The sequence below is a fragment of the Lineus longissimus genome, chromosome 4 (assembly GCF_910592395.1).
Source record: "Lineus longissimus chromosome 4, tnLinLong1.2, whole genome shotgun sequence".
NCBI classification, from domain to species: Eukaryota; Metazoa; Nemertea; class Pilidiophora; order Heteronemertea; family Lineidae; genus Lineus; species Lineus longissimus.
In genome coordinates this window covers 6,812,869-6,840,854 of record NC_088311.1, presented here as the reverse complement: position 1 = coordinate 6,840,854, position 27,986 = coordinate 6,812,869, and the positions used below count along the sequence as shown (strand labels likewise).

At 40.2% G+C, this 27,986-nt stretch overlaps 4 protein-coding genes across 6 annotated transcripts; 2 read left to right on the top strand and 2 right to left on the bottom strand.

The window, feature by feature from the left end:
* The first annotated feature begins 74 nt into the window (after positions 1-74).
* Positions 75-4,701, top strand: LOC135486872 (leptin receptor gene-related protein-like). Its single transcript, XM_064769991.1, has 4 exons — positions 75-829; positions 1,171-1,245; positions 1,706-1,904; positions 2,308-4,701. The coding sequence occupies exons 1-4, from the start codon at positions 822-824 to the stop codon at positions 2,419-2,421; spliced, it is 396 nt and encodes a 131-aa protein (XP_064626061.1). The 5' UTR covers positions 75-821; the 3' UTR covers positions 2,422-4,701.
* Positions 4,702-8,317: 3,616 nt separating this feature from the next.
* Positions 8,318-18,926, bottom strand: LOC135486256 (polyadenylate-binding protein-interacting protein 1-like). Of its 3 annotated transcripts, none has more exons than XM_064768928.1 (10): positions 18,532-18,926; positions 17,163-17,395; positions 12,977-13,213; positions 12,662-12,780; positions 12,148-12,250; positions 11,847-11,969; positions 11,445-11,557; positions 10,996-11,119; positions 10,452-10,609; positions 8,318-10,113 (listed from the first exon to the last, which is right to left on the bottom strand). In XM_064768928.1, exons 1-10 carry the CDS (start codon positions 18,797-18,799, stop codon positions 10,026-10,028), a joined length of 1,566 nt encoding a protein of 521 aa, XP_064624998.1. In that variant the 5' UTR covers positions 18,800-18,926; the 3' UTR covers positions 8,318-10,025. The 3 variants fall into 3 exon arrangements, with proteins under 3 accessions (XP_064624998.1, XP_064624996.1, XP_064624995.1); XM_064768926.1 differs by lacking the exons at positions 17,163-17,395; positions 18,532-18,926 and adding exons at positions 13,766-15,215; positions 15,533-15,778; XM_064768925.1 differs by lacking the exons at positions 17,163-17,395; positions 18,532-18,926 and adding an exon at positions 13,766-15,505.
* A 202-nt stretch (positions 18,927-19,128) lies between these two features.
* LOC135486403 (ribosome biogenesis protein BRX1 homolog) lies at positions 19,129-23,030 on the top strand. Its single transcript, XM_064769163.1, has 10 exons — positions 19,129-19,272; positions 19,718-19,829; positions 20,048-20,091; positions 20,334-20,404; positions 20,654-20,703; positions 20,927-21,000; positions 21,296-21,346; positions 21,582-21,717; positions 22,022-22,116; positions 22,489-23,030. Exons 1-10 carry the CDS (start codon positions 19,165-19,167, stop codon positions 22,618-22,620), a joined length of 873 nt encoding a protein of 290 aa, XP_064625233.1. The 5' UTR covers positions 19,129-19,164; the 3' UTR covers positions 22,621-23,030.
* An 856-nt stretch (positions 23,031-23,886) lies between these two features.
* Positions 23,887-27,986, bottom strand: LOC135486039 (palmitoyl-protein thioesterase 1-like). Its single transcript, XM_064768503.1, has 10 exons — positions 27,858-27,986; positions 27,422-27,531; positions 27,087-27,214; positions 26,760-26,830; positions 26,338-26,425; positions 26,130-26,144; positions 25,801-25,891; positions 25,404-25,502; positions 25,231-25,302; positions 23,887-24,843 (listed from the first exon to the last, which is right to left on the bottom strand). The coding sequence occupies exons 1-10, from the start codon at positions 27,976-27,978 to the stop codon at positions 24,721-24,723; spliced, it is 918 nt and encodes a 305-aa protein (XP_064624573.1). The 5' UTR covers positions 27,979-27,986; the 3' UTR covers positions 23,887-24,720.

Sequence of the window (27,986 nt, the reverse complement as noted above, 5' to 3'; positions counted from 1 at the left end):
GCCATCTGTGGACAAATCTTCCCACTAACACTGACGTCATTCAAGCTGTCAAGATGGCGGGCATCAGAGGTAATTTTTCCAAGTTGGTGAATAAAATCACCGGTTTTTATTAGTCACAGATGTTGGATCGTGATCAGATTTGGCATAATGTATGCCTATTTGATGCTCAAATGTTACAGTCAAAAGTTGTAGGGGTTGCTTGATCAAGGAAGGTAAACGAGATGGAAACACCCAGCTCGTGTCATTTTTACCTATCTTTTCATGATATTCATATTGATGAAAATCAATGATGCATGTCATCGTCATTTCGTTTAACTGTGTCATGTGATTTTCACTCTCGGTAAACACTATCATACCAGTAATATCATACACTTTTTAATCATGTATAGGTTTTCCCTTTGTATGTACAGTAGAACCTCCCTTTGCGGACGCCTCTCTATTAAGGACAACCTCTCTATTATTTAAGGACACTAATTTTGGTCCCAAATTGGAAATTTCCATTCAATTTGACCTCTCTAATCAGGACACCTCTCTATTAAGGACAGCATTTGTCAGTCCCGAGGGTGTCCTTAATAGAGAGGTTCTACTGTATATATATATATAGGCCTACACACAACATCATAGGCCTATATGGACATGGTAAACTTCAGTTGCTTTCAGTTTCACAGTGTGGACCTAACTAGTGAATATTTATTATTGATTCAGTAATAAAAAGGAGTTCTGTGATATTGATATTGGGTATTGCATATTTCCTGATACAAGTTCTAATCGCTTTGATTTTGTTTCTTTTTCATTTCGACATCTTCTTTCTTCTCATTGGAATGTCAGCGTAAGTATTACCCTGTTGAGTGTTACACAAAACTAATGAAGCTCTTAACGTGTAAAAATACAATCATAAAACCCATGTTATAAAAGCAGAGAAAATGTACATATCCATTGTATAATCTCGTATAGTAACGCAATGAAGCTATAGATCATGGATCAGTACTTAAAAATGTCTGACCTTTCTGTTAGAATTATACTGTCAGTGTCACTGCTATCGAGCCATAAAACTAGAGGGTTTTAGAACAGAGTTCTTTAGCTATAGTTTGGAACAGAACTTAAAGTTTTGGGTAAATTAGGATTGGTTTGTTTGTCTTTTGTTGACATAGTTCTAACTATGACTTGCAGCCTCGTCCTCCTGGCTTTCTCAGCTGCCATTGGCATCACACTGTTGGTACTGGGATGTGCTTTACCACAATTCAAGTAAGTATATCAATGAACATACTAGTTAAATTATACCATCGAAAGAGTTAAATCTAGCCACTTATAATTATCTATAGAGCTTAGGCCTCACAAATACAAAGGAGTTTGTTGCAATCAATGTGAGTGCTCTAAGCCTGCTATTCTGCTCAGTAATGTAGCAGTTTTTTACTCTCGTGTAATTGAAGACTCTGACAAAAAGACAATGATAACATGTAAAGGAAAACAGTTCCATTTCAAGCTGGTAACATGTATAAGCATGTACATAGTATTACACGTATAGGCATACATGTAGTACCACAATGCATGATATATGTGCTATGGAACCTTTCACTTGCTGCTGAAGTAGCAAGTGATAGGATGACCTTTTACACCCCAGATGGGGGTTCAAAACATTTGGGGAGGTGGCCAAAAAACTGTACATGTATCTAAATTTTTCTCATTCTTTCCTTTTTGATTGCAGCAACTGGTGGCCCATGTTTGTGCTGATCTTCTACGCACTTTCACCGGTCCCAACAATTATATCAAGACGTTATGCAGGCAGCTTGGACTCGGCGAGCAGTGCCCTTGTGGAATTTAACATATTTATGACAACCGGTATTGTCGTATCAGCATATGGCTTGCCGGTTGTATTAGCACATACCCCATTAGCAATGCCTGTGGTAAGTGGTTTCGTGTGTTGGTTATTACCTTACTTTTGATAAAGGTACATGGTAATAACCATCATAATAATCATTATCATTGTCATCTTCATCGAAATTGTGGCATATGAATACTATCATTCATGAAGGAGTCGCTGCAGTCTTGTAGCTTGTCTAGCAGTCAAAAGGTCCCTGGTTCAAACCCATAGTCTGTGTCAGACTCTAGGCAGGTCTCTTTGTCTAGCATGTCTAAATTGCCTTACTCCATGGTCCACTCAAAACTTGGGTTGCTAAAATCCTTCAAGTTAACGAGTTAAGGCCGTTAAGAACTTGCAGTGCTGCTTAAAACCTGTCAAATGACCATCGGGAAAACCTAGATTACTTTCATAATTCTTTCAACTAAGAACTAGTCTTCTACTTACAGATCCAGTGGGGCGCGATGGGCCTCGTCATGGCAGGAAACACTGTTGTATTCATAACGATATTAGGATATTTCTACACGTTTGGCAACGAGGACTTTGACTACTCAATGTGGTGACGTGTCTAGGTTAACAACTTGAAGTGGAATACTCATTGGATGACAATCGGACAGTTTTTTACTGTCTGTCAGGCAGTGGCCCGTCTGCTCCAGAGCAATACCAAAATGGAGCAGTATATCAATAATACTTATGATATTTTTTTACCTTTTCCATGCAGGAATTACTTGTGTGGTAATTTTTTTCTTGAGGGATTCCACTGTGGATGAACATACAGTAGAACCTCACTTTGTGAACACCTCTGTCAGCAGGACACCCTTTTCTGTCAAGGACAGTGGTTTTGGTCCCAAACTGGTTGTTTCTCTACAAATTGACTTCAAATCAACTTCCTTGCATTATCTAAGCTTCTGTTGATCATAGGTCGTTTCTGGTGAATGCAGTTGTAAAAGAAGCCTAATATTTGCTGCCTGTCTGCAGTAGGCTCATAATTCATGTCATAATTGTATGAATTGCAATATTTATTTGGAAAAGAACAAGTGGGTTATTTTTACATTGCCGATCAATGTATGAATGTTCGTTGTTATCATGTGTTGTAGGTTATATTGCTGGGTTTTTGCTGACATGGAAAGTTAGGTTGGGAAGAAATAAGGGCTATATTGATTGTTGTGATTTTGAACCTCAAAGGAACCAAAATTCAGTTGATCAATATCACTAAGTGTTTGCAAATGAATTAGTTAGTACAGACCAAATCTTCACTTAGTTGAACACGTTTTTAAGGTGTGATTTACGTTATGTTTGGGATGCGAAAACCACAATTGTTATTTGGAACATAAAATTATTCCATTTGTACATGATTGTGCTCATGGATAACTAGCTATATTTGGAACTATTGCCGCTCTTCCAGCAAATGGAAGGATATAAACCAACCAAGTGGATAGTTGGACGTCTATTTTTTTTGAGAATGACACTTAGACCTCCCTTTCTACATAATCAAAAACTGAGGAGAATCAAGAAGCATCGCATTCACAGCTTCAACAAAAATGATAGCCACTGCACTGAATTTCAGTCATTTAGTTGTACAAATGTATCATATGTACTTGCTGAGAATGGCATGCGATGATGTGGCTGGAATTGCTTCAGTCCGACGGTTCAGCCATTGTCTATGACCAAGCCATGGTGCCCAGTTATTACTACCTTGGGACTGTTTTAAACAAGGCCTGATTATAGGACAATGTTGTGGAATGAGTTAACTGATGATATTTGTGACCCGCCATGACGAAATCGCATGTCTTTCCGAGCTTGACAGGTTGAGACGGACTGGTCATTCATTTCACTGTTGTCAGCCTTTTGTGACATCTGAGTACATCAATTTCTTCTATTATGTCCTGGTGTCATTTTAGGCTCATCTTCTGTGCGACATGCGACTCATTTTGTCGTGGTGGGTCACATTTTTGTGCCACGAACTACGTCATAATATTGTAAATTCTTTTAGGTACTTGTACGCTGTATAATATACTTGCCTGATCATTTCATCGATACAAAATACATTTGTACTTGCACCGACCATCAAGGTGAGACCAACTGGAATGTTTGGGCAGAGTAATGAGAAAATGCTTTGTGTGTCGTCTAAACTCTAAATTATATTTGTGCATGATGTATAGATTTCTTGTTGCATGATGTTGGAAATCATGACTAGATATGAAGAACATTATGAACCTTTTATTGAAGTATTTCCTTAGAAGTTTGAATCATCCTCGGCTTAGACAAAAGAGCTGAATTCAAATAACCCGTTCTACCTGATGTGCCGGATTGTCACCTGTCACTTATGTGCTATGTGAATACTGAAACTCTGACTGATATGAAAGTAACACCCCTAGGGCTGGACTAATTCTAAGTTCTTATGTAATAGCTTCTCCATGAGCAAAGCGTCCCAATTCAATGGAGAAAATGTCGAAAAATTACACCCTTTTCAGCACCCCCAAAATATTCCTGAAGTCGGACTCGCTTTTGGTTTCATCAAGAACTGGTTTCAGCTCCTATCTTTCCCTGGAGATGGCATTTGAAGCCTTCAAAGCAGGGATAACCTGCTGGAAGAGGGAGTTTGGTCCTCGTAGATCTACGCGGTCGGCCGTGAAAGAAGGCACGCAGATGATTTGTCTGTCAGTGGTGTGTCAAGACTGTACCATAGTAATTTGAAGGGTAGGGAAATTGCTGAAATTTAAATTTAGAAAAAAATTTCAGGGTTACAGTATTCATTAAGAGGTTTGTCTCTTGTGTATAAACTTTGGATCATGCTACAAAAATGGTACTTGTAAATAAAAATTTTGTACATGGTTCCTAAATATTACCTTGCATTATTATTTTTTTCTTCATTACACACAACTTGTCATGACTGTTGGAGCTGGCATTCAATCAATGCCTCGTCATGGCAAGGCAAACTGTCATAGCCATCTGTCGATGTAACAACTATAAGACTTGGAACAGTGGCATGTCAAAGCAGTCCCTTATGTGACAACAACTATAACTCAGACAATCGTGGGAAAGCTGTCTCTTACGATGTGACGACTTCCAACTGGAGACATGGCAGTGTGACGGGTCAGCGCCGTCTCATATGATGTGACAACTATATTTGGAGACCCTACTTGACCATCTCTACGTCATCAAGGCGACATGCCATGGCCATTACTTATGATGTGACAACTGATAATTTGAGACATGCAAAGCATCATGTCATTGGTGTCCCTCAAGCCCTCACCCACAATGTGATGACTGTCATTTGAGACATGGCAAGGTGACCTGTCAGAGCTGTCTCTTACAAATGAGCTATAGCAATACAACTAGGTATAGCTCGAAATATGGAAAGGTGACATGTCATGACCATACTCTTGATGTGACAACTATAATTCGTGAAAACTCTCACAACTGCAATTCAAAACATGGCAAGGTGAAATATCATAGCCATTTCTCACGATGAGACATCTACAATTTGGGACATGGAATGCGACATGTCATGGCAATTTTACATGATGTGACCTCTGTTCAAGACAATAGGCAGTATAATGGAGGTGTCTTTCACAATGTGACAACTGAAATGCAAGACTTTGCAAGGCGATGTGTCATTGCAGTCTCTAAGGTCGTGTCTACTGAAACACGAGACCGAACAGATTCCAAGGTGACTGCGGCGGTGTTATGAATATCCTGTTGGGAGCAGCTCCCTTGCACTGTGATCATGGTAGTGTCAGCACCAAGAAGCACTTTTCAAGTATAGAAGTCAAGAGGGCCACCCACCAGGCAGCATACAACTCTGGACAGGTATTTTTGTCAAACTCCATCCAGGTGTATAGGTCCATCCTGACAATAAACAAGGGTCGGAGATCGCAAAGTCCCTCAACAAGCTCCACGAGACTGCCTGTCACTTCGGTGGGGATTGGACTTATTGGGGCAAGATGTAATGGGCATGGGTCAGAAGCGCTCAGGTTGTTGCACTGAGTGAGCAGCCATCGGAGTTCATCCAAGTTCTAAAAGGTTTAAGGACAGACTAAGGCTAAAATGTGAAGTTGGATGATTAACCTCTAATGTAGTTGACATAGGACAACAAACAAAAATAAAACCTTTACTTTCACCACACGTCCACACGGGACTCACCAAATCCATCAGTGAATGAAGAAAGAACAAGAGGCTTAATGTCTGGGGCTCAGCTGCAAAACTCAACGCAAACTCTGTCTGACAGTTGGACTGTGTCTCTAATGTTGACTTATGGAGAAGAACTGGGCGGGCTCGGAGAGAATTAATCAAGAACGGGCGCCTTCGTAGTAAACACAGTCAGATTTTTTAATGGCGGGACAAGGCTTAGGCCCGTCATGAAAGACATTGTCACAACCAACTATTCGTCCCGCTATTCATTGATGAATGACGGTGAAAGACGTTCTAAAAGTTTTTTTCGGAATACCCAGAATTCGGAAAGCTGACAGAGAAAAATTACCAGGGAAAGAAATTTGTTAGGGTCTAAGTAATACACGGGATTTTTATAATTGTCGCCGAAAAATTGCTCAGCATGGTCGCCCCATCCGCTATTCTCCAAGCGTCGTCAATGGTGATCATCATCGCCACAGTCTCACTCGACCTACTGTAGGTAAGAATTAGATAGACGGACCGAAGACCGGGAGATTGCCCATCCGCCTGATGATAATGACGTAATCACACGCTCGTCTGACCCACGTGTGTCGGCATTTTGGTGTAACTCCATAATAAACTGTCAGGTGATTTTGCTCTAAACTTGTGACACTCTGAACGGTCTGAAATTATCATTACTGTCCATCCCTCAGTTTGCGGCCTGTGTCCCGATGGCGGAGAAATGGTGATGTCAAAGGGGCATGATGGCGGTTAAACATATTGCGAATGGGCGATTATTAGACCTGTGTTTACGCACGCTGGGTGCGTTTTCCGTCTCACGATACATCAGGCATGTATCGGGGATCAGGCGGAATTGGGTGTAGGATATTCGGAAACCACGCACACATCTCCTGAATCTGCGGTGGGTTCGTACCCCACGCTACGTAGGGAGAGGTTTCTCGGTAAGACTTGGTCCACGTGAATAGGCGGTACCTTAAAAAGATGAGAAGTTGCGAATTGACGCTCTGTGAATATGTCCTTCGACCAGCTAGTGCTAACCCGGTCACTGTCTCCAGGTCACCATGCCTCGGTCAATGAGCAGGCGAAGAACCCATGGATCTGATGGCATGACTGGGACAATGTCACAACCTGTAATGGACACAAATGAATCTGATTCAGATTCTTTTTTGGTTGTGACGTGAAGATTTGCACAGAGTAGAAAATGGTGTGGTATATGCCACGGGGACAATGTCACAACCGGTGATTATGCCTGGCTGTCTTGACAATGGTGAAATTAAACCTTGATCCCCACTGGAATGCACATACTCAATAAGTAGCCCTCTGTCACCATGCTGCAAACAGGTTGATAGGGATAATGTCACAACCTGTGGTTATCCCATGCTCAAGCTGGTGTTGAGTAGGATGTGACATCATCCCTTTGAGGGAAGTGGAGCCCTCAGTTCCCTCTAATCCAGTAGAAGAGCTAGTAAATCCACTTGCTTGGAGTACTTAAATCTAATTATAAGCTTCAGATGCCCCATTTACACTCCAGACGCAATGGACAGGCCTTGTCTTATCGCCTGGTGCATAGAGGAAGGACAATCAGGATGACGAAAGGGACTGTATTGGAGTCCCTAGCCTTGTTTGGCTCTAGAATCTCTTTGTCCAAGACATGAATAAAATCAATAGAAATGATAGAGCCGTCGAGGTTATTTGCAAGACTAGTACATGCAAATACAGCTAAAGGGCCCCACCCTGTGTCTTATGTCATTGGCAATACCAAAAAATCTCTTTATGCAAAAGGCTTAAAAACATGGCGACGGTGGTGTTTTCTAGCGGTATAAAGACGAACTAAGAGTTTTGGACGAAGATTTCAGTTCTATTTTCTGCCACGAAACAGCGCCACTGTCGCCTTAGCAAATATACTGTGGGTCCTGCAATTGATCGGTGTTCATGCCTTTGGAAGGAATCAGTGTCAGACTGAGGGAGACAATGACTTGATTTAGTTGTCAAAACAGGTTCAGGACAGCCACAAGCCATCTTCCCACACAAACGACAGTAGATACGATTCTCTGATGGGATCAACGACAGTGGACGAGAATTTCATCGGTGACAGGCACAGGCGCTTGTTCGGTGTCCCCTCCATTGATCTTGTCAGTTGCTTAATATATGAGGCCTTCCTTGTTCCCTCTGATTGAATATAGGTCCAGTCACTGATCGATTTTCATGGTTTATTCATGCGATGCAAATAAAGTGGAGAACAATAACTGAATCTCTGTGAATGTAACCACAAAACATTTATTCAGTTTAACAGGACAAATGGGATTTTTTTATATTTTTTATAAATTTTTCATCAAAGGTGAGTAAACCCGATTGACCATCATTGTCGACAGTAAAATCCCGAAAATGATATCGAGCATGGGATCAGATCATAGGATCAGTTCCCACTCAAAATCACCAGTCCTTTTTTGCGAGATTTTGATGAAGTTGAGGCTAGATCAGATTCAAATGTCTTTCTTCGTTACTCAAGAAGTAGATATGCAAAAATAACATTGCTTTTGAACTTCAATTGCAATGAACTTACAAAAAAGAGCAATATACCGCATATAACACAACTATTGCTCCCATTTTCATCATAGACTATACATATTTACACCTTTTTATAATATCATCCGCAAGACGTCACGAAATCTTTCCATCATGCTCCACGAAACAATCAGGTGTAACGTTTTTTTGCATCAGACATCATTACTAGATTTGTGCGACATCATATGTGTAAAGTTGCTTGACCCCGTCAAAAGTTGCAAGCTTGTGGAGGATTTTCCTACCATCCCTACCATTCAATGTGAAAGTCTTGAATGAATAACTTAAATAAAGTAGACATGAAATACTACACTTGTATCTCTTCTGGCAATCAGGTCCTTCTATTTTGAAGATATAAGACTCTAACATAATTCATAGTGTTTTTTAGTTTTACTTTACAGTAACTTACAGTTAAGTGAGGCAGTGCAAATACTAGTTCTCAAGTAGCCAATAACACATGTGAATTTCTATCTCAGCCTATCTTGATATGGCTAATGATAAACGCAAGTTGCTTTTATACATCCTCGGTAAAGTTTCCATTGTAAAAACAACTTCAAAGCACATTTTACCACAAAATTTTTTACAGCACATCTATCTAATTCAAATTCTATTTCAATTCAAATTACATTTCCAATAAATAATAAGACAGCAGCATGTACGAGCCTGTTGGCTCGATCTTGAACAAACGTTGTCTGTCATGTCTGTAGTATTTATGCATATAGCGAATTATCGTCAGTGTTGCGTCATTCTGGTCCTTGTCAAAGAGCAAGGGCCAAAGTGACGCGACACCGACGATTATTCAGAATTTTAGCACATAATTCTCAGCTTCACCTTTAAAGGATTGTATTTAAAAAACAAAATGCTTCATTGATGCAAGAGAAACCGTATACAACCCAGAAACTGCAAAAAAAAAACAAGTGCAGGGGCTTCCTGTATATTCAAATTGGGGCTTTCCAACTGACCATGTATTGTGACAAGTGCAGCTAGTTGCCTAGTCAGAAACTCAAGCCCCAGGCAGGCCTATCAGTTCCTTGAACTTGAAAATGTTGGTAGTTTAAAAGCAAATAAACAAACATGCATGCCAAAATGGTATATAACTTGGCCAAAATGAAGTACTGGGAATACTACTAATAATCTGCTGGCTCAAAAAATTCATATTTTGTTGATGGCATTTAGGTTCAAAAATATTTGCCACAAGTACAGTCAAATTGAAATGACCATAAATGGTGTCAAAACTGCCTTTTTCAAAAGCATTCCTTTTGCCTACCCAAAGCACCCTGAATTTAAGCCACATTGTTGCCATGCGACTAGCACGAAACTGATAGTTCTGCCATACATTCAGACCATCTGAGTATGAATGATGTAAAGACAGTGAAAAATGGCACCAAAGCAAGAAAATATGAGCTAAATGCATGAAGGCTCCTGTATGGAGCGTAGATAGAGTAGGTAGTGTTGTCTGTGTTTAGGTATTCTAGATTGCTTGTTGTGTCTCAATCAAGAACTGCTCGAAAGCATCTGCGATTTCTGAGTCAATTTCCGTATCAAGATATCCATTATCACTGAAAAAGAGGAAGAAGACTGTCAATACCAACAACACAAACAAGCAGGATGTAGGGGGCAACGCAAAAAGTAAGAATTTTCAGAAATTGGCAATTCTAAAAAAACTTTATCGAATTCAAGTGTTGGCAGATATGAAGTAACTGTAAGAGCCGTTTGTAGTGAGAACACTGCCATTTAATTGTGATTTTGTTGCTAAACATTAGAATTTTCTGTGTGTTAGTGCGATATGGATGACCTCGGGCAAAAGGGATGACATTTCCAGGAAATCTGACCTCGATCAGAGGAATTCCCTCAGGAAATGTGGTGCTGTTTCTCAAGGACACGGTTGGGTACTCACAATGAAGGGTCAAATTCTTGCTCCTGATACTGCAAATCCTGCGATGACCACTCGTCCGGGTATCCATCGCCAAACGAATATTCTAATTCACCTTCGGCAAAGCCCGCTTCTTCTCTCGTAATCATCCGACCATAAGGGTCGAAGAACACTGGATCAGACTGAAACATGGACAGGAACATTTTCAGATAAATTTGGACAATGAAAAAGAAGCTTGAGATGTGTCTGTGCGCAAAGCAATCAATGCACTTCACAACAAAATCAGCAGCAAAAAGGAATTTTACAAGTAGAGCCACTTCACAGCAAAATATGCACTATCAGCGGCCATTTCATCGTTGATTGCATACATAGGAGAACATATAGTTTGCTTCTCTCGGTCTCTGAGAGGGATTTTTTCTTCAGACGACCCAGCCCCTAGATTCCCTGGCAAGGCCAACGAGCCCGACTGCTGGGATTTCAAATCAGAGTTTTCCTGCTTCTTACGTCGACACCACTCGAAATGATGCACCAACAAAGTTGTACATTGTACATGTCCTTCACGCTTTACCTGAGTGAATGGTGATGGTGCTCTTGGTTGTGGTGGTGCCACCACTTGGACAGGTGCACTTTCTATACGACCCCAATTTGTTGATCGGATATCTGCGACCTTCTTCAACATGGCTCGCGCTGACCTACAAATGTTTTTTAAACAATTTTTTGAAAAGTGAACAACACTATGGTAGGTACTCTCAGTGCACTTCATTAATTTTAGTGCATGCATAATGTCGTCATTGAATAATGGTCAGAAGTAGTTTTTCTCTCCTATTTTCCAAATGAATACATGGAAACAACTACCTATAAGAACACCCTTGGAACAGACAAATGCTCTCCTTATCACAGAGATCTGACTTAATTGAAATGATTTATTTGGGACGAAAATTAGTATCCTTAATGGTTAGGATGACCTGTTGACAGAGGTGTCCGCTGAGGGAGGTTTCGCAGTACACGTCTACTTACTCTGAAGCATGAGGAGACATGGCCTGCTGCAAACAAAAAGTGATCAAATTATCCATGTCGAGAGCCTGGCCTGTTAGTAATCGTTCCGTGTCTTCCAACACCGCACCTGTACACTGTAAAAGACAAAACACCAATGTTACCTGTAAATCAGTGACTTCTTCAAAAAGTCTTTATGTTTCTTGCTTACCACTATAGTTTAAGGAATTGACACCAAACTGGAGCAGTTGGTGACTTATCAAACACACCGCGGGTGTAACTACTTCTGCAATCAATCTAGAGATAGATATTCGGTGGCAAAACTGGTCAGATAGGAAAATGTTGGTATTTCATCAGATATCTCTCATAGCTATTACAAGGGTCAAATAAGGGAGTAGCCTTCATGTGATAAAAAGTGACTTTTACCTTTAGAATTCTAACGACACATTTGAGATTGGAATCTGATGGATGTGTAAGAAGTGTCCTCACAAGTTCTCTCAATTTCTTTCCCAACACTTCAATCCGTTCCTCTCCTCCTTGGGCTACAATCTGTAAACACAAGTGAAGGCATTAAAGCGGATTTCGTACAACCAGCGATTCAGCCTACTTTTTACCATTTCTCGGGCGGTGAACATATCAGCCAAACAACTTCATATTGAGTAGCACAGACCAAGTCAGAAAATCATTGTCATGACAAGAACAAGCCCAGTCCACCTTGGAATCTTACCTTTACATTTTGGAAAAGCTCTGCCATAAATAAAGTAAACCCTTGTAACCGAGTTGGGTTCTCTTGAGCTAAGATTTGGCTTTTCTCTTGCTCAACTTGACATCTGAAAAGGAATGTCACATAAAAGTTGTGATTATGGTAGAAGAGTGTCAACTGTTTTCCCAACCGGCTTAGTACCTTATAACAAGCACCTTTTAATCAATGCTGCTTATTATCATAATTAAGCTTGCATAACATATCGTTTCAGCAAGAAAAGAGTTTGACACACAACAAATGTAATCAGGTCCACTTCTATTTGTATGTCGTTGACAAAATTATGCCCAACTTTGCTTATCTACTGATGCAAACACGAGAACCTCACGAAGGCCTATAATGAACAACTATATCATCCATTGGAGAAATAATATATAATACTTCACACAAATTCACCCATTTGTGAACCAAGTAATTTGACACAAAGACTGATGAAGAAGCTTAAATATAATTTTCAATAGTTTTCTGTTCTTGTCCGTACCTTTTCATTAACAGGCCTAGAAACTTGATGGGCTCTCCGTTTGTTTTTGGTTTGTAATCACGGACAAACCAGTCACACATCCTGGCACCTGTGTATGTAAAATTGGATTCCGCGATAGCCTTGAATAAAAAAAACAGGAACAGCTGATGAGCATCAAAACATTTTCGAATGATTATCAAGGTTACATTTTTACAGAGAGTCATTCTTCTCAAGTCATCTGCTGAACAATTTTAATCAAAGTTTCAATTTTGATGAAATATATTTTTGAAACAAGTAATGTGTAAGATCCTACCTCAGAAAATTGTTTACACTCACTTGTTCGAATATAACATTTATCATATCTATCACTGTGGTTAAGTCAACTTGTTCATCATTTAAATCACCAACTAAAGGGATCATAAATTCTTCCATGTTTCCTGGAGCCACGGTTAGTCGAAAGACGACTTGCTTGACGCGATCTACTGCATAATTGTTTGTTGGTGTCGTCAATACAGTAGGGACGGATGCCCATGATGACATTGATTCCAGGCGTCCAGACAGGTCGGTTTTTTGCTGAAATAAGACAAGAGGAGACGGTAAGCAAATTATAGCCAGACTACAATGTATATGTGTATACAATCAAGTATACTTGATACAATGTGTGCAACTTAAAGGACTATGTGGATGCTATAGGCAGGGCACACATCCTTACGTCTCCATAAATGAGTGGTCTTATGATACATCATGTACATTTCAAGAATTGTAGGTCCCTGGTAGCGTATCTGGGGGCAGAAAAGTGCTGCAGCCAAAAATCACTACCTGCGAAGCTGCCAGCTACAATGGTTGGTGATCCCTGTAATTCGCAAAACCCAGCAATAACCTGTTTTACACGCAGATTAGAGATCATTTTGTTGCACCAGCAGCAATTTTAAAACTGCTCGTTGCAGCGATACAAATCTCTTGTTTGCGAGGCACTCAAGTCGAAAGAAAACTCAGACTCAGCACCTGCCAAGCAGTATTTATTTACGCGGTTTTGGAAATTAAAGATGCATCAAAGGCATAATGTAACTCTCATGACATTAGTCATCTATTTTACAAAGACCCGCTTCACGAAGGCGAAGTTACCTCCACTTGGACAAGGACAGGTAATGATGCTTTGCTGATGTCAGTCGCACTTTGGAACAGTTGACCTATGGTTGATGGCATTTCCGATGGAATGAAATAGTCTGGTGTTTGATACAACCCGCAAAGGACCGTGTCAACCACTCCTTCATGGGCCTGTGGCACAGCCTGCATCATGTCCAAGTCATGATGCATAGAAGTTAGTGTATCTAGGACTGAAGCCTGTTGATTAACTTTCGAAAGCTTTTCTGAAACACTTGATACACCCCACCGCAAATTTGTGACCGAGTCGGACACATCCTTCAATACTTCGGGGACCTCCTTTATAACTTTAAAATCCCTCTTGACTTCTGCTTTCAGGATCTCCTTCCATGTGACGATCTCATGAATGCATTTTTCAGCATGGCTTTCAATCGCTTCGATTAGAGCAACTTGCTTATCAAGAGCTAGGGCATCAACTTTTAATGCCACTAACTGTGCCTCTTGGAGTCGCAGCCTTTCCAGGTCCTTTTCTCGTTCCCGTAATGCAACATTCACCTCCTCTACCTTCCACAGGATCAAGTTGCCCAATTTCTCAACATGATGATGTCCATGATTCATCATGACACATATCTTACAAACCGCTTTACTACAAGTACAACAGTAGCTTGTCAATGGGGCTTTGTGTTCATCGCACATCAAGTCCCTCTTCAGCTGAACCACAGCATGCATTTTGGTGGCTGGGTTACTTCCATGGAGTCGGGCACATTTTTGGCAAAGATATAACTGGTCACACTCAGGACAGAGATTGGCAGCTCGTGCAGTCTTGCCAACGTGGCGACATATCTGGCAGTTCATCCCAACGGTATCGGTAAGGTCTGTGACTGGTTCGGTGCTTTCAACTTCCTTTAATGCACCACATTCTGCACCAAGTTCCATCACTGCACCAAATTTCTCAACAAGTTCCTTTACTGCACCACTGTCCACATCAATTTCCCTCTCTGCACCACTTTTTGGATCAAGTTCCATCACTGCACCACATTCCTCACTACAATTCCTCACTGCACCAATGTCCACATCAAGTTCCTCCACTGCAGCACATGCTTCACCAAGTTCCCTTACTGCACCACTGTTCTCACTTGGTTCTCTCACAAAATCACCTTCTTCACAAGGTTCACCATGTGTGGTGGTACAGTCAAAGTACACATCTTCTTCTTCTCCTGTGAAATCAGCTAGGCCATTCAGCTCATCCCTGGGAAGAAGACAGTTTTCCTGGCAAGATGGGCAAGGGAACATCTGCCCGTTGCAATGTTTCACTATGTGTTTAAATAGGCACGAGAAACAGAAGTTGTGCTTGCATTCACCGACCGTCTTCAGCTTGTCTCGTTCCTCAAAGCAAATCACACAAATCATGCTGTGTTCTGTTTTCATGGATGCCATGCCCGTCTTCTGCTGTGTTATTCTTCTTAATTGCCTGTGAATGGGACAATGGTGAGTTGAGTAAACAGAATTGCTGTTCATTTTGTAACTTGAAACTCCGGATAAATGAACTTTAGTTTAATCGAATCTCTTAATTCAATTCAACAGATGAGTCTTTACAGTACTAGTGAAAGTTTGGTTTCAAAATCACCAACTGAAATATCAACAAGTTTAGCTTTCCCAAGAAATTGAATTTGCACCACTACCAGGATGACTGAGCCTTAATGTCAACACGTAGCCCTATGAAGCCACCAATTAATAACAATTCACTCAGCAGAAGTACACATCAACAAAGAATCATAGGCCACTCACCTAAGAGTTCATGATCCAGTATCTTGGGGAGCTGTACACGTAATGATATCAGGAAAAACTAATAAAAGTCCAGGGTAGATAATCTTCTCAAGGTGATTCAGCGAATCCATACAGGGAATTGATTCAGGTGCGGACCGAATCTAGGTCACTTTACTCATTGTCGCAATTCCCATTGACACTGAAACCTCTAGGTAACTGACAGTGATACTGGTACCAAAAATTAACTTGTCTGCTGCTCAATTCCATTAAATTTAACCTCTATTTTGTCATTTTCGATGGTGTCCTTGACAGAGATGTTCTACTGAACTACACTTCTTGACAAGATTAATGAGAAAAACATGAAAATCCAGGGTTGATATTCCTTTTGAGAGATTCAATGAATCAATACAGGGAAGTGGATCATGTGCATAGATAGGCCTAATGGCACAATGATTATAATCTAGGTCACTATATTGATGGGCAATGTAACAAACTCATAAAGACAGTAAAACCTCTTGTTGCAGAACACCCTCACTATTAAAAGGAAACTGATGCTGATCCTAAACAAATACCTGCTGGTCATTTTTCATTTAATCTGATCTCTATTTTAGTCACTCTCAACAGTGTTCTTGATAGAGAGGTTCTAAGGGTCATACTAATTCCCGACCTACCCCGACTTTTCCCGACATTTACCGACTTGCGGAAAATGCTGCCAAAATATAGTGTATTAATCATCAGAATATTTATATTTGTACTGTTTACATACATATACAGCACGTCTGTTAATTTCAAGACTTTTGAACGATGCTAAGTTGAGCAAATCAACTCCAATAATTACATCTATTTACCGACCGCAATTATTTTCTGCAGGTCGGTAATCTTTGTTAGTTGTGGTTGTCGCTTCTTGTAAACTGTACATGCATATGCTCGTGTTGCAGGTCGGTAATCTTTGTTAGTTGTGGTTGTCGCTTCTTGTAAACTGTACATGTATGCATATGCTCGTGTTCGGCCTTGCGGTCGGTAAATAGATGTAATTATTGGAGTTGATTTGCTCAACTTAGCATCGTTCAAAAGTCTTGAAATTAACAGACGTGCTGTATATGTATGTAAACAGTACAAATATAAATATTCTGATGATTAATACACTATATTTTGGCAGCATTTTCCGCAAGTCGGTAAATGTCGGGGTAGGTCGGGAATTAGTAAAACCGCTATCTAATGTACACTGTTAGTGGTTCTACTTGAGTAGATGGATACTACTTGTCAATATACAACTCTTGTTCTGTGGTGTTGTTCTGCATTGTGATCAATCAATCAATCATTACTGAGCCTTCTAACCCTTATTTGGATTTTGTTACAAGCCAACAGCAGGTTATATTTTTACCACCTAGTACTAGTAGGGATTTTTTTACTAGCCTTGCACAGAGGGAGGGCACAACAGGGCACTTTAATGACTCCAGGCATCTATAAAAGGAGGCCGAGTATAGATAGCCACATATTCACTCATTGAGCACCACAGGTGGAGGTTCTCATACTTCATAGTGAATCAGCCTTATGCATTATGGTACTATACATAATAAGCTGCATGAATGAACTTGTCTCCCCCTACCCCAACCCATTTCCCTGCCATTAAAGAGTTTATCATACTTACTGATGGCTGTGGCATTTGTTGTGGCTGAGACTGTGGTTGAGGGTTACTTGTGACATTTCTTGGAACAAATTCCTTTGCAGTGACATTTAAGGTGCTCTTGCTGACGAATTCTGCAGCATTGACATTCAGGTCACTGGAAGCTTTGGAAATGGGTGCTTGAGGAACTAGCTCCGTCTTTTGGACTTGGACATTGTTGTTGGTGAATTGGGGCTTTTGTGTTGGAGGACAAGCATCTGCAATGATAAAGACAGTTCATCCTGGTCAGTAACTGTAAAGGACTTCAACAAAAGTTTACAAATGGAGGCCTAACACCAACAGAATAAATGCCTTGTTTCCTGTCCCCGGACCGCCCTGGCAATGAAACCACTCCATTGATTTGAACTCCCCTTTATCACTATCAGGTCTGGCCTTAACTCAATATCCTGGGTATACACGTCCCGAATTACTGTCGTTTCGCTACATTGCCAGTTCGCTACAAGCCGTTTCGCTACATGTGGCGGTCGTTTCGCTACATGGTAGGTCGTTTCGCTACATGTGTGGAGTCGTTTCGCTACATGATGGGTATGGTCGTTTCGCTACATGGAGGACGTTTCGCTACATAGTACATGGGTGAGACGAGCGAGCCAACGCGAAGGCCTTGCAAAGGCCTCCAAATCTGCGTTGGAGTGCGTTTGAACGACCCCTGTCAATCAATAATAAGTACGTATACACGGATACAGACGGTTGAGCGAGCCAACGCGAAGGCCTTGCAAAGGCCTCCAAATCTGCGTTGAAGTGCGGTTGAATGACCCCTGTCAATCAATAATAAGTACGTAATTGAGCGAGCCAACGCGAATGGATGTCTATGAGGTTACTGGTCCATTCAAGTGCGAACAAACGACAAGAACCCCTTGCGCGCCATTAAACCGTATAATTTTTTTTACCGGCAAACTGTGCTATAATAAATTTGTAGTCACCACCGGGAATTATAGTAGGGTAAAATAGAGTAAAAATAATGACTACATCCATGTAGCGAAACGACTCCACCCATGTAGCGAAACGACCTAACATGTTGCGAAACGACCGCCACATGTAGCGAAACAACTTGTAGCGAACTGGCAATGTAGCGAAACAGCCTGATACCCACGTCCCTCGAGTATGTCATCCCATCTTTCATTGCGTTCATACTTGGCAACCAGTTTTCCCCGTTTTATCAAGTACAGCTCCCATCAACGCCAAGTCACGACTTCACAACACTGACGAGATGTTCAATAAAATATCTGGTGATTACGAGATGAGATCTGAAGGTAAATTGGTGCGATAACAAGTGGCAATGTGGGGCCATCTATGTATCTAATCTAAGTATCAGTATCAATATCATTTTGTTTACCTCCTCCTGGTCCCAGTAATCGTTCTTGTGTTTTTATATTAGGCCGTCTCAAACCTCCTTCACTTTTTCCACCAGGCGACTGTACACTTCCCACTACCACAGAAGAGGGAGAAGCATTTGTTTGCATGCCTGGTCGAGGTGGGGGCACGATCCCTGTTGCCAGTATAGGATTTCCACCCGGCCCCCCTGCTGGCCCACCACCTCCTCTTCCTCTCCCACGACCAATTGGAGATGGCATAGACCCCTCCCCAGCTCCTCTGTCTGCCATAGCTAGACTTCGAAAACAATACTTTTAAGCCCACAGTTCAATTGAACCAAATCTTGATTCTGAGAGGAGGAATCTATAAAGATAGGAAGAACAACAGTGCATTTGTTTTGGAAATTGGGAATTTGAAGATACGAAAATGTCGCAATACTAGCTCTTAGTCATCAAAAATTGCTAAAGGACATAATAAAAAATTGTTTTCTGTTATATTCAATAAAATTAACTAATTCATACCATCAAGAACAAAAGTAGATTTCTTTAGCATAGAACTCTGGAGGAATTAGAATTTTTATTTTTATTGAAAATGCGGCGGGCTAGCTTTTGTTGAACAGCGCCATCTCGCACCAGTCGGTCGAACTAAAATCAGCATGGGAAAACGAAAACGTGTTGCTGTTGAGAAGCCAGTAAAGGCGAAGAAAAACGATGAAGTCATCCTCCCCACTGCCCGTGTATCAGATGAACCAGTTTCAAAAAAGGTTAAGCCCATTTTGGCGAAATTTGATCCACAGGTGTACTTTCGTTGAGAAATCGCGTTGCAAAAACTGTGATCAGCTGTTTTGATGATGAGATGCACTAGTCTACAGTATGAGTACATGATTGTACATCATCATGTCATATCTCTTCTATACTATAACATGCACATCAACATGGCTTGGGCTGGCTATAGTGCTTTCAATTCAACATGCTTGATGATATGTTGTCATGGTAATTATCATCATCATCATCAACATCTTCTTGATGTCGATTCTGAATAATGATGATTAGATAGACCTCTCCAATCGATACCGATGGTGCTAGACTTCACTTGGCTTATATAGACTGACTTACCCTGGATATTGCAGACTATCGGCCTCCTTTCTGTTTGGCTGACTCAACTGGTTTCTGAGGCTGTCCTACATGAACATGTACTTCCTTTTTCAGACAAAATGGACAAATCGACAGAGAGTGTTGGTGTTTTCATCAAGAGGTATCACTTTCCAAGCCCGTCATTTGATGCAGGATTTACGGACACTTATGCCACAAGCGAAGTCAGGTACAAAGTTTTGAAATTCGTCACCTTTGTTTACATCGCAAGTGATCCTCGGTCTAATGTCTTCCAGAGTTGTGTCATTATCATCCTATGAAAAAATTTGATGCCATCACAGCAGTGCCTGCAGTAAAAATCCTAAAACATTCCATTTTTTTACCCAATAACTTTTTTCACAGGAGGACTACTAATGATATGTCATTCCATTGTCTTTATACTTTCAGATACAAAATTAGATAAGAAAGATCAACTCTTTGTTGTCAATGAGGTGAGTTTCCTTATTGCATGACCAAAGCATTTGTTTGTGCTGTGTCTTTTCAAAGTAAAAGTTCTATATTTTCTTGAGCAATAAGAAACATGACCCAGCAGTTGCTGCTCTTGTAATTCAAGGAAGACGGAGAATAGGAAATGCAATGTCACTGGTCAAAGATAAACAAATCAGTTAAGAATATCTGGCATCGCTTGCTGCAATAGGCATCGATGTTTCAACATAGTTTTGGTTTATTTCAGGTCTGTGAAATGAAGAACTGCAATAAGTGTATCTTCTTTGAAATGAAGAAGAAGCAAGATCTGTATTTATGGTATGTATCCTGCACGTCATACTAGGCCAAGCTGCTGTTATTGGGTAGCAGGAGTGAACTTGATTACTCTTACTCCCCTCAGCTGGCTAAGCATGCCTCACTGAAAGTTGGTGCAGTCCGGTCTCTCCGTTGCCATTTTCTTATGATCGTTGGGCAGTTAGTTGCTGTCGGTAAAATTTACCAACAAAAAAGATTCATTTTGGAGACATAATACTGATCAAAGACTAATTTTAATCTTACTATTCACAGGTTATCCAACACGCCTCGAGGACCATCTGCAAAGTTTCATGTACAAAATGGTATGTATGTCTTCTAATTATTTTGTGAACTGTAAGTACACCAATGATGAGGTTGAAGAGGAGGGCATCCCCAAAAGGAAATCAAATCCCTAGACTTTGCACACAGGCTCAGCTTACTCGACTGACTTTGTGCCTCTTTAGCTGGCCCTCTCTTCTTCGTTTTCACACTCCTAAATGATTATATATTTCTTCCTTGCTGATCACTTTGTGCTTTGTTTTTCAGTTCACACGATGATGGAATTGAAAATGACTGGAAATTGCTTGAAAGGAAGTAGGCCCCTGCTGTCATTTGATAAAGTAAGTGCAATGATATCTTTGCACCATTCTGAAACTCTGTTTGTCTTAGTAGTTTGGTGTTCTGCCTTATAGTTACAGCTTGACAGCAGCTTCATGCAAGAGGCCCAGCACTTGGAAGGACTGATGTTTGACTCTTTGTGGCACTCTAAGACATTTTCCCCAAGTCACAGCACGAGCTGTCATCCATGTTCGAGAGCAGTTACCAGTGTCATAGGGCCAGTTTAGTGAAGATCATCTGTGGGAAACTTTATCAAGTCATTTCCTTGTTACATTTAAAGTTTTCTTCTTTTTATAGCAATTTGATGAAGTACCCCAGTGGATGTTACTGAAAGAACTCTTCATCCAGGTGAGTGGCTAAAAATTCTGTACTGCAAACCTGGAAGCAATAACCGATAGCTGTATACAATGATTTTATGAAAGGTCCAACGAGCTAAAAGTAAACAAATTTGCTCTTTTTCAATTGACAGGAGACAAGGGCAGGGAATTCCTCAGTCATAGTAAGAGTAAATACTATTGTATAGATGTGAACAATGTATGCAATTGCAAATAATGTCAATTGTCATGTTGTATTGAATCTTTAGATATTTGGAACCCCAAACCAGCACCCAAAGAGCCAGCCATTCATTGATCATGTGTTGTCGTTTACTGTCCTTGATAATCGGATATGGTTCAGAAATTATCAAATCTTAGAAGAAGATGGCTCATTGGCAGAAATTGGTGAGTACATAGTCAACCCTAAATCTTATATTGACAGCGTTTGTTGCATTAATAATTTAGAGATATGTTCCAAGTTGTAATGAATTTATCATTTACTTCATTTTATTCCGCTGAAGGTCATCATTGTTGTGGAGTAAAGATTCGTCGAAAGTTCCAATACTCTGTACTGGTCATGCAATGTAGATGTACTCTGGTTTGGTCTCCATCACTGGGAGGTCCAAAAGTACATCATGGAAAAGGCTTATGCTTAATCTTTTTAATTTCTGAGTCACCTGGAAATGAATTGTACACCCTATTTCTTCAGGTCCTCGGTTTGTCTTGAACCCCATCAGGATTTTTAAAGGCAGTTTTGGAGGTCCCACACTGTACCAGAATCCCCAATACGTTTCACCAAATGAGGTAAGTTATCGGCATTTTTGCGACTTCTGGTATCGGAGGTCAAACCCTGTGCATGATCAGTATGAAAAAATCATCAAGCAAGAACTGTAACCCTTTGTGGAAACTGTTCGCTGTGACATCTTAAAATGATGCATTGGTTGACTTAAATTTCTCGGGTTTGGCCATGGACACAGAATTTCAAGTTGTCTTAATATTGCAACCAAGGACCTCAGTTCAGTCTAAGAAAACCTGTTGACATGCTTTACGGATTAAAATTCCTCAAACCAGGTTTGATTCAGTTTCATATTTTGTGAGAGCCGAAGGTTTTACACTTTCAAAGTGACATTCCCCTGTCTACATGTTTTGATTAATAAAGGATTTTAACGTTTTCAGCATCGGCGATTACTCAAACGACAGTCCGCTCACAAATATGTGGCCCGGATCAGTGCCAAGAAATCACGAGAGAGCAGAAAGACTGATAAAACGTACAAACTTGATCCGACAGATGACATATTTCAAACTTGATGGTGAGGAGGAAACTAAATACTTGGACAGATGAAAGACTTTTCTGAATTATAATGAAGTCCCTGTATGTGGATATTCAATCTTCAATTGTAAAGTCAACAAAGACACAGCCATTCAGGACTATTTCTGATCCAGACTCTTATAGCTATTTTGTCATCATTCATTGCCATTGCCTAAACAGGGTGTGCAAGTCGTGATGTGAAATTAAGGAGATAAATTCCAACATGCTTGGAAATTTTTCACTTCTGCTTTGACTGTAGAAGTGATGTCAGCCCTTTTTTGAAATATTTCAGCGCTGTGTCATACATGTACATGCAGACTCCCCAAGTGAGTGAAAAATGATTCTTTTCTAAATGGCTTGAGCTGTTCATTGCCAGTTTGTACCTGTAAGAATACAATAAATCCTGATATATTTCAAAATTAAGTTGTATTGTGTTTAAAAATCCTCCACCCGACTCTCCATGGTAGCTAAATGTAAATAACATTGCTGATGATGATAGACACCTGCAGAGTTTTGCTGGATACTGCAGTGGCACAAATGTTTCGCTTCCTGCAGATTTCTGACGAAGAGTTCATGGATTCGCATTGGACTTCCTGGAAGGCTTGTCCATGTCTTACTGGAAGGGGTGTTCTTGTCTTCCTATGGTCGTGAGAATTTGAAAATCCTGCCGTATGTACTGCATGTAATCTCTCCCCATGTTTCACTTCCTTCACGGGTGGAAAATGTGTGATGAACTCCTTTCCAGATAGGTCTGCACCAAGTTTGGAAAAGTGGTCTGGAGTTGCCAAGGAGATCTGTCAAAAACAGACATACATGTAGATTGGGCACATTCTGTGGTTGTTCGTAGACAGCCACAGGAAGACCATAGACATCCCAACAGTCCTAGAAACACACCCAGAAAAAGTGAATATGGAAGACAACACTTCCTTCAGCGTTTTGCTCAGTCTTCAGATATTTCCTCAAAGACACTGGAGAATGTGCCACTGCGGTTGGCTGACAGTATAAGTTTATTTGCCGGGTGAGCATCTCTGGCCAGGGAAGAGTCCTTCACAAGCTACTGTCCACTAGAACTGGGCCTTTGCTTGCCCAAGTTGGTAGAGTCACCAGGTACAAGGAATCCCATTCATGTCACCTTTCTTTGAACAACGTAAAAGCTCAGCTAGATGAACACAGAGGAACATGGAACTGGTACATGTACTGAGAGGAGTATACTAGCACATTAGAAACTTTGAATGCTTCAATTACAAATAAAACTGACACATCTCTAAGAACGATATCTTTTTATTCTACTAAACTTACAAAAATTTACTGAGTATCGTCTCCAAGACTAGATTTTGATCTTTTTACATTATCTGCTATCTTTTTTTCCTGTTGATATGAATTTCTGTCTTTTCTGTTCCTGGCCTTCTCTGGGCCCTTTCTCAATTTGTAAGTCAAACTCCTTTTTGTTCAAAAAATCACAAATCCAAATGAATACAAAGAAGCCATGGAAAAAACAAGTTTACCAAAAAAATTCCTACGTGTATTCATACCCTTCAATGATATTGACTTACGTTGCATACTACTTTTACAATGAAACCAAATATTACAAAACTGCACATAAAGATATCACAGACGTAAAAGTTCTGAAGCAAAACAAACACGTTTATGCCAAAGTGTGACCTTATACTCCCATGAAATTCTGATGAAGGTGGCTAAGGTTGTCATGAGTCGGAGCTAAACAATTTTCATACAAATATACATCCTTACATTTCATCTTTTCATACCGCAAGGGGCAATTATACATTTACATGAACTGACACTAATTGCAACATTTTCATAATTAAGTTACTGACGTGCCTTTAGAATTTAAAAGTCAGGTCCAAAGTCTGTTTTCTCGGTATGGATGGTTAGCTCCTTCAGCAAATGCATCCCAACACCTATGACAGGATTTAGTGTCCATATATCATTCGAACAACCAGACCTTGATCTAAATAAATCCGCAAAGCACAACATTATCAACAACACATATGTCCAATCAAATCACAGGAACCTCTAGGAAAAACCTCTGGAAGGCTTGAATAAATGATACAACTGTGGAGAATTACTGAATTCATCGACTACTTGAGGAATGGGACAATATTCTGTATGAACCAGGTATCCGTGAATCGAAGATGGTCGCCGTCTGCCCCAAGAAAGTGAAGCTTGCCTTGTTTGTCCATTTCCTGTAATCCAAGCCAGTCCTAAAAACATTGAAAAATAAATTACATTACATGTATTTTCTAAAATATATAATCAAATATACAAAAAGATATTTTCTTATAAGATAATCTGAGGGGTACTATTGGCCTGCATCGAAATACATGGATACTGGATGTACCAAGAGTTACTAATCTACATGGTAATGTGACTTTAAGGTTAACTTCTAGACCTGGTGGGCTGGTGGGCTTTTAGTGTCATATGCGGACAAGAGCTGGTTAGATTGGTCTAATCATTGGAGAAACCTGCACGGCATCAAGTCTGGTAGGAGGCCTAAGTTTATTAATATGAGCATCGTCTGGGAGTGGAACCATGGCGGTGACAGGATTTGTATGGCCCATGACAACAATCTATGTTAAGCAAGCACTTACTTCTTTATAAAGTGGACTTTCCTGCAGCGTGTAAAGGTTCTTCCCTTGACCAGGTTTATAGAATCCAAACCACTGAAATCAAAAAATTGATGTTGTAACATACTCATGATAAAAACCCGGATGGATAATATTACACCAACCTTCTCCCCAAAATGAAGTTCACTCATACATACCTCTGATGCTCTTGGATCAACCATTGTGTCCTTCAGAAACTTCACCATTACAAAGTTCTTAAGCTTCATCAAATTCGTTTTGTAAGAAGAATTTTTAACCTGAAAGGTAAACAGGGTCAAGTAAAGCCACTGCAACATCAATTCATCTGATTGGCACTGGATATTATAAAGGAATCTTCCCATCACTGAGGCAAACACTTTAAAGCCTATACTTTGGCTTTTGGCATGGTACTGCCTGACCATCTAGCGGTAATAACAAGTTTAACCCTATCACCCCTATCTATTCTATTAGAACAAAACTAAGTTTCACTATCTCTTCTATTAGGATGAAACTAATGTGTAAAATCAACTGAGTAAAAGAAACACAAGTAAGAGGTACTTCCTTCAAAGCACTTACATTTTCATTGTTGATTTCTGCTAGGAAGACACTGTAATTCTTGTACATGGCTTCATTCAAAGGATCATGCCAGTACTCCGCTTGAACAAGACTGAAATCAAAGAGCATGAACAATATAAAATGAAAATGAGTCACAGCCATTGACATTAACATAGTTTCCTAAAAGACCTTGGTTATAGATAGCAATGTGGAAAATACATTGAGCCAGGATTTGACCACAGCGGTACTTGGTGTCACAAAGAAGGACAGCTAAATCATAGAACCCTAAATGTCTGTAGGTATATTTTAGTATCAACAAGGTAATATGTAATAAGAGTAAATATACTTACAAATCTTGGACATAGCTGCAAAGAAGAATGGAAAAGGTGAGAGGTGGACAGTATTTCAAATATTTACACCTACAACTTTAAAGAATAATCATGAAATGCTCTTACTGTTAGGAAGCCACTCATTTGTGAACCAATTTTAAATCACTGTCCCAAATAGAGAGGGGGTCCTGTTAACAAAGATATACGCTTTGGCTGATTTTTCCCCTACCTGTTGTAGGCACCCTCATTGAGCAGTCTTCTTATGTAATCACAGATAGTTATGTTATCTCCAGGACATCTTGGAAAGCCGTACACACCTAGACAAAATATAGGATGTAAAAATTCATGATAAAGGAACAAGGAACTATCAGGTTTCAACTTTGATTTAGAGGTTTAGTAACCCAAATCGCTTCTCACAACAGCACTCTACATTTTAAATGTCTAATATACCCCAAAAAAGTAATCTGGGCACTGGAAGTACACCATCTTTCAAATGCAGGGTCATGTCAAAAGATTTCAAAAATGTCTTGCTTTCAACAATTACTCTGGTGGTCAAATACTTTTTTAGAACTGTGTATTTTTATTTTGGCATTCAAACTGGACAAATCAGGGGCAGTCCAGAGTAATTAGGTCACGGTGAAGTTTCCTCACCTTGATGTTGACCTCCAATTGATATCAAGTTCAACATTGGCGGGGACGGACAACGTTGTGCCACAGCTCGCCTGCAGAAAAGGATAACATAATGAGAGGATGGATATGTAGATACACACTGAATATAAATTCCCCAAATCAAACAGGCAGATTACGCATTATATAGTATGACATGGCAGCACTTCTGTTGTTTAACGCTATGATGAAAGAGGAGAATACTACTCCAAACATGAACTACGTGTAATTGGTATTAAGACTGTTCACCTTGAGGTTCATCACTCTTAACTCTAGACATTGCTAAAGAAATAATCCCTCCAAGTAACTTACAAAAATTGTCCTCCTTGTGAAAATCCCATTGAGTTGTAACCATTCTGAAGTTTGGGGTCAGATTTGATCTTATCACAAACCATGGTGACTTGTTTATTGGCATTCATAAAGAACCCATTGTATGTGTCCTAGAGAGAAAACGACCAACAATTTAATCCGCACAGGTAGCAAACATACAATATGGAATACTTACTTCGTAATTTTACAATATTTGACACAACCTACATGTCATGAAATATCCAGGAAATGAGTTCAATGTTGTTTTATATGACTACTAAATTTTATTTGGATGAGGAAGCTGTTCAGGATGAAAAGTGTGCAAAAGATCGTCTTACCTCGGCCACATTACCTCCAACCTCAAGAGATCTGACATAGATTCCAGGGACTTGTTTCTCAACAAGATTTTTTATTGACCCCATACTCATGGGATTACAACAGCTATCGCCTAAATAGACAAGAACAGAACTTTTAGCTTTATCAGTGTGGCAATGACGTACAATTTTACAACTGCAGCCCAGCGTCTAATGATCGTCATGGGGAGAGGGCATGGGGGGGGGGGGGGAGGGGGTGGCCTCTGGACCATGATGAAAATTGTGATCGTGCACAATTACATGCATATGAATATAAAATGCACTGAGAAAATGCTGGTTTGTAGTTGGTCATGAGTCAAGGGTCAGGTCTCAAGATCACATGATCAGACAGATTTGAGATCTGAATTTTGAAATCAAAGGATTACAGAAGTTTCAGTGGCTAAAAAGTATTTTTACAAACCCATGCCATGCCATATAACAAGAGGGACAGTTTCAGTATTTGCCGAACCGAAACAGACGGCAGAAACTGCCAGAAGATGGAAAATTCCCAACAGAAAATTCATCTTTTGCTCATCCGCCATCTTGGCCG

Excerpts from the sequence above, each read along its gene's own strand:
- LOC135486872 (XM_064769991.1), top strand. Across the intron at positions 1,246-1,705 it reads TGTGCTTTACCACAATTCAA|CAACTGGTGGCCCATGTTTG; the intron begins GTAAGTATATCA and ends TTTTGATTGCAG. Across the intron at positions 1,905-2,307 it reads CCCCATTAGCAATGCCTGTG|ATCCAGTGGGGCGCGATGGG; the intron begins GTAAGTGGTTTC and ends TTCTACTTACAG.
- LOC135486256 (XM_064768925.1), bottom strand. The coding sequence starts at position 15,262 with ATGAACAGCAATTCTGTTTACTCAACTCACCATTGTCCCATTCACAGG. Across the intron at positions 11,970-12,147 it reads AGCTTTTCCAAAATGTAAAG|ATTGTAGCCCAAGGAGGAGA; the intron begins GTAAGATTCCAA and ends TTGTGTTTACAG. Across the intron at positions 11,120-11,444 it reads ATGTCTCCTCATGCTTCAGA|GTCAGCGCGAGCCATGTTGA; the intron begins GTAAGTAGACGT and ends AAACATTTGTAG.
- LOC135486403 (XM_064769163.1), top strand. The coding sequence starts at position 19,165 with ATGGGAAAACGAAAACGTGTTGCTGTTGAGAAGCCAGTAAAGGCGAAG. Across the intron at positions 19,273-19,717 it reads ATGAACCAGTTTCAAAAAAG|ACAAAATGGACAAATCGACA; the intron begins GTTAAGCCCATT and ends TTCCTTTTTCAG. Across the intron at positions 21,001-21,295 it reads CCCTGCTGTCATTTGATAAA|CAATTTGATGAAGTACCCCA; the intron begins GTAAGTGCAATG and ends TTCTTTTTATAG.
- LOC135486039 (XM_064768503.1), bottom strand. The coding sequence starts at position 27,978 with ATGGCGGATGAGCAAAAGATGAATTTTCTGTTGGGAATTTTCCATCTT. Across the intron at positions 26,426-26,759 it reads AATTGGAGGTCAACATCAAG|GTGTGTACGGCTTTCCAAGA; the intron begins GTGAGGAAACTT and ends TATTTTGTCTAG. Across the intron at positions 24,844-25,230 it reads AAAGTCCACTTTATAAAGAA|GACTGGCTTGGATTACAGGA; the intron begins GTAAGTGCTTGC and ends CAATGTTTTTAG.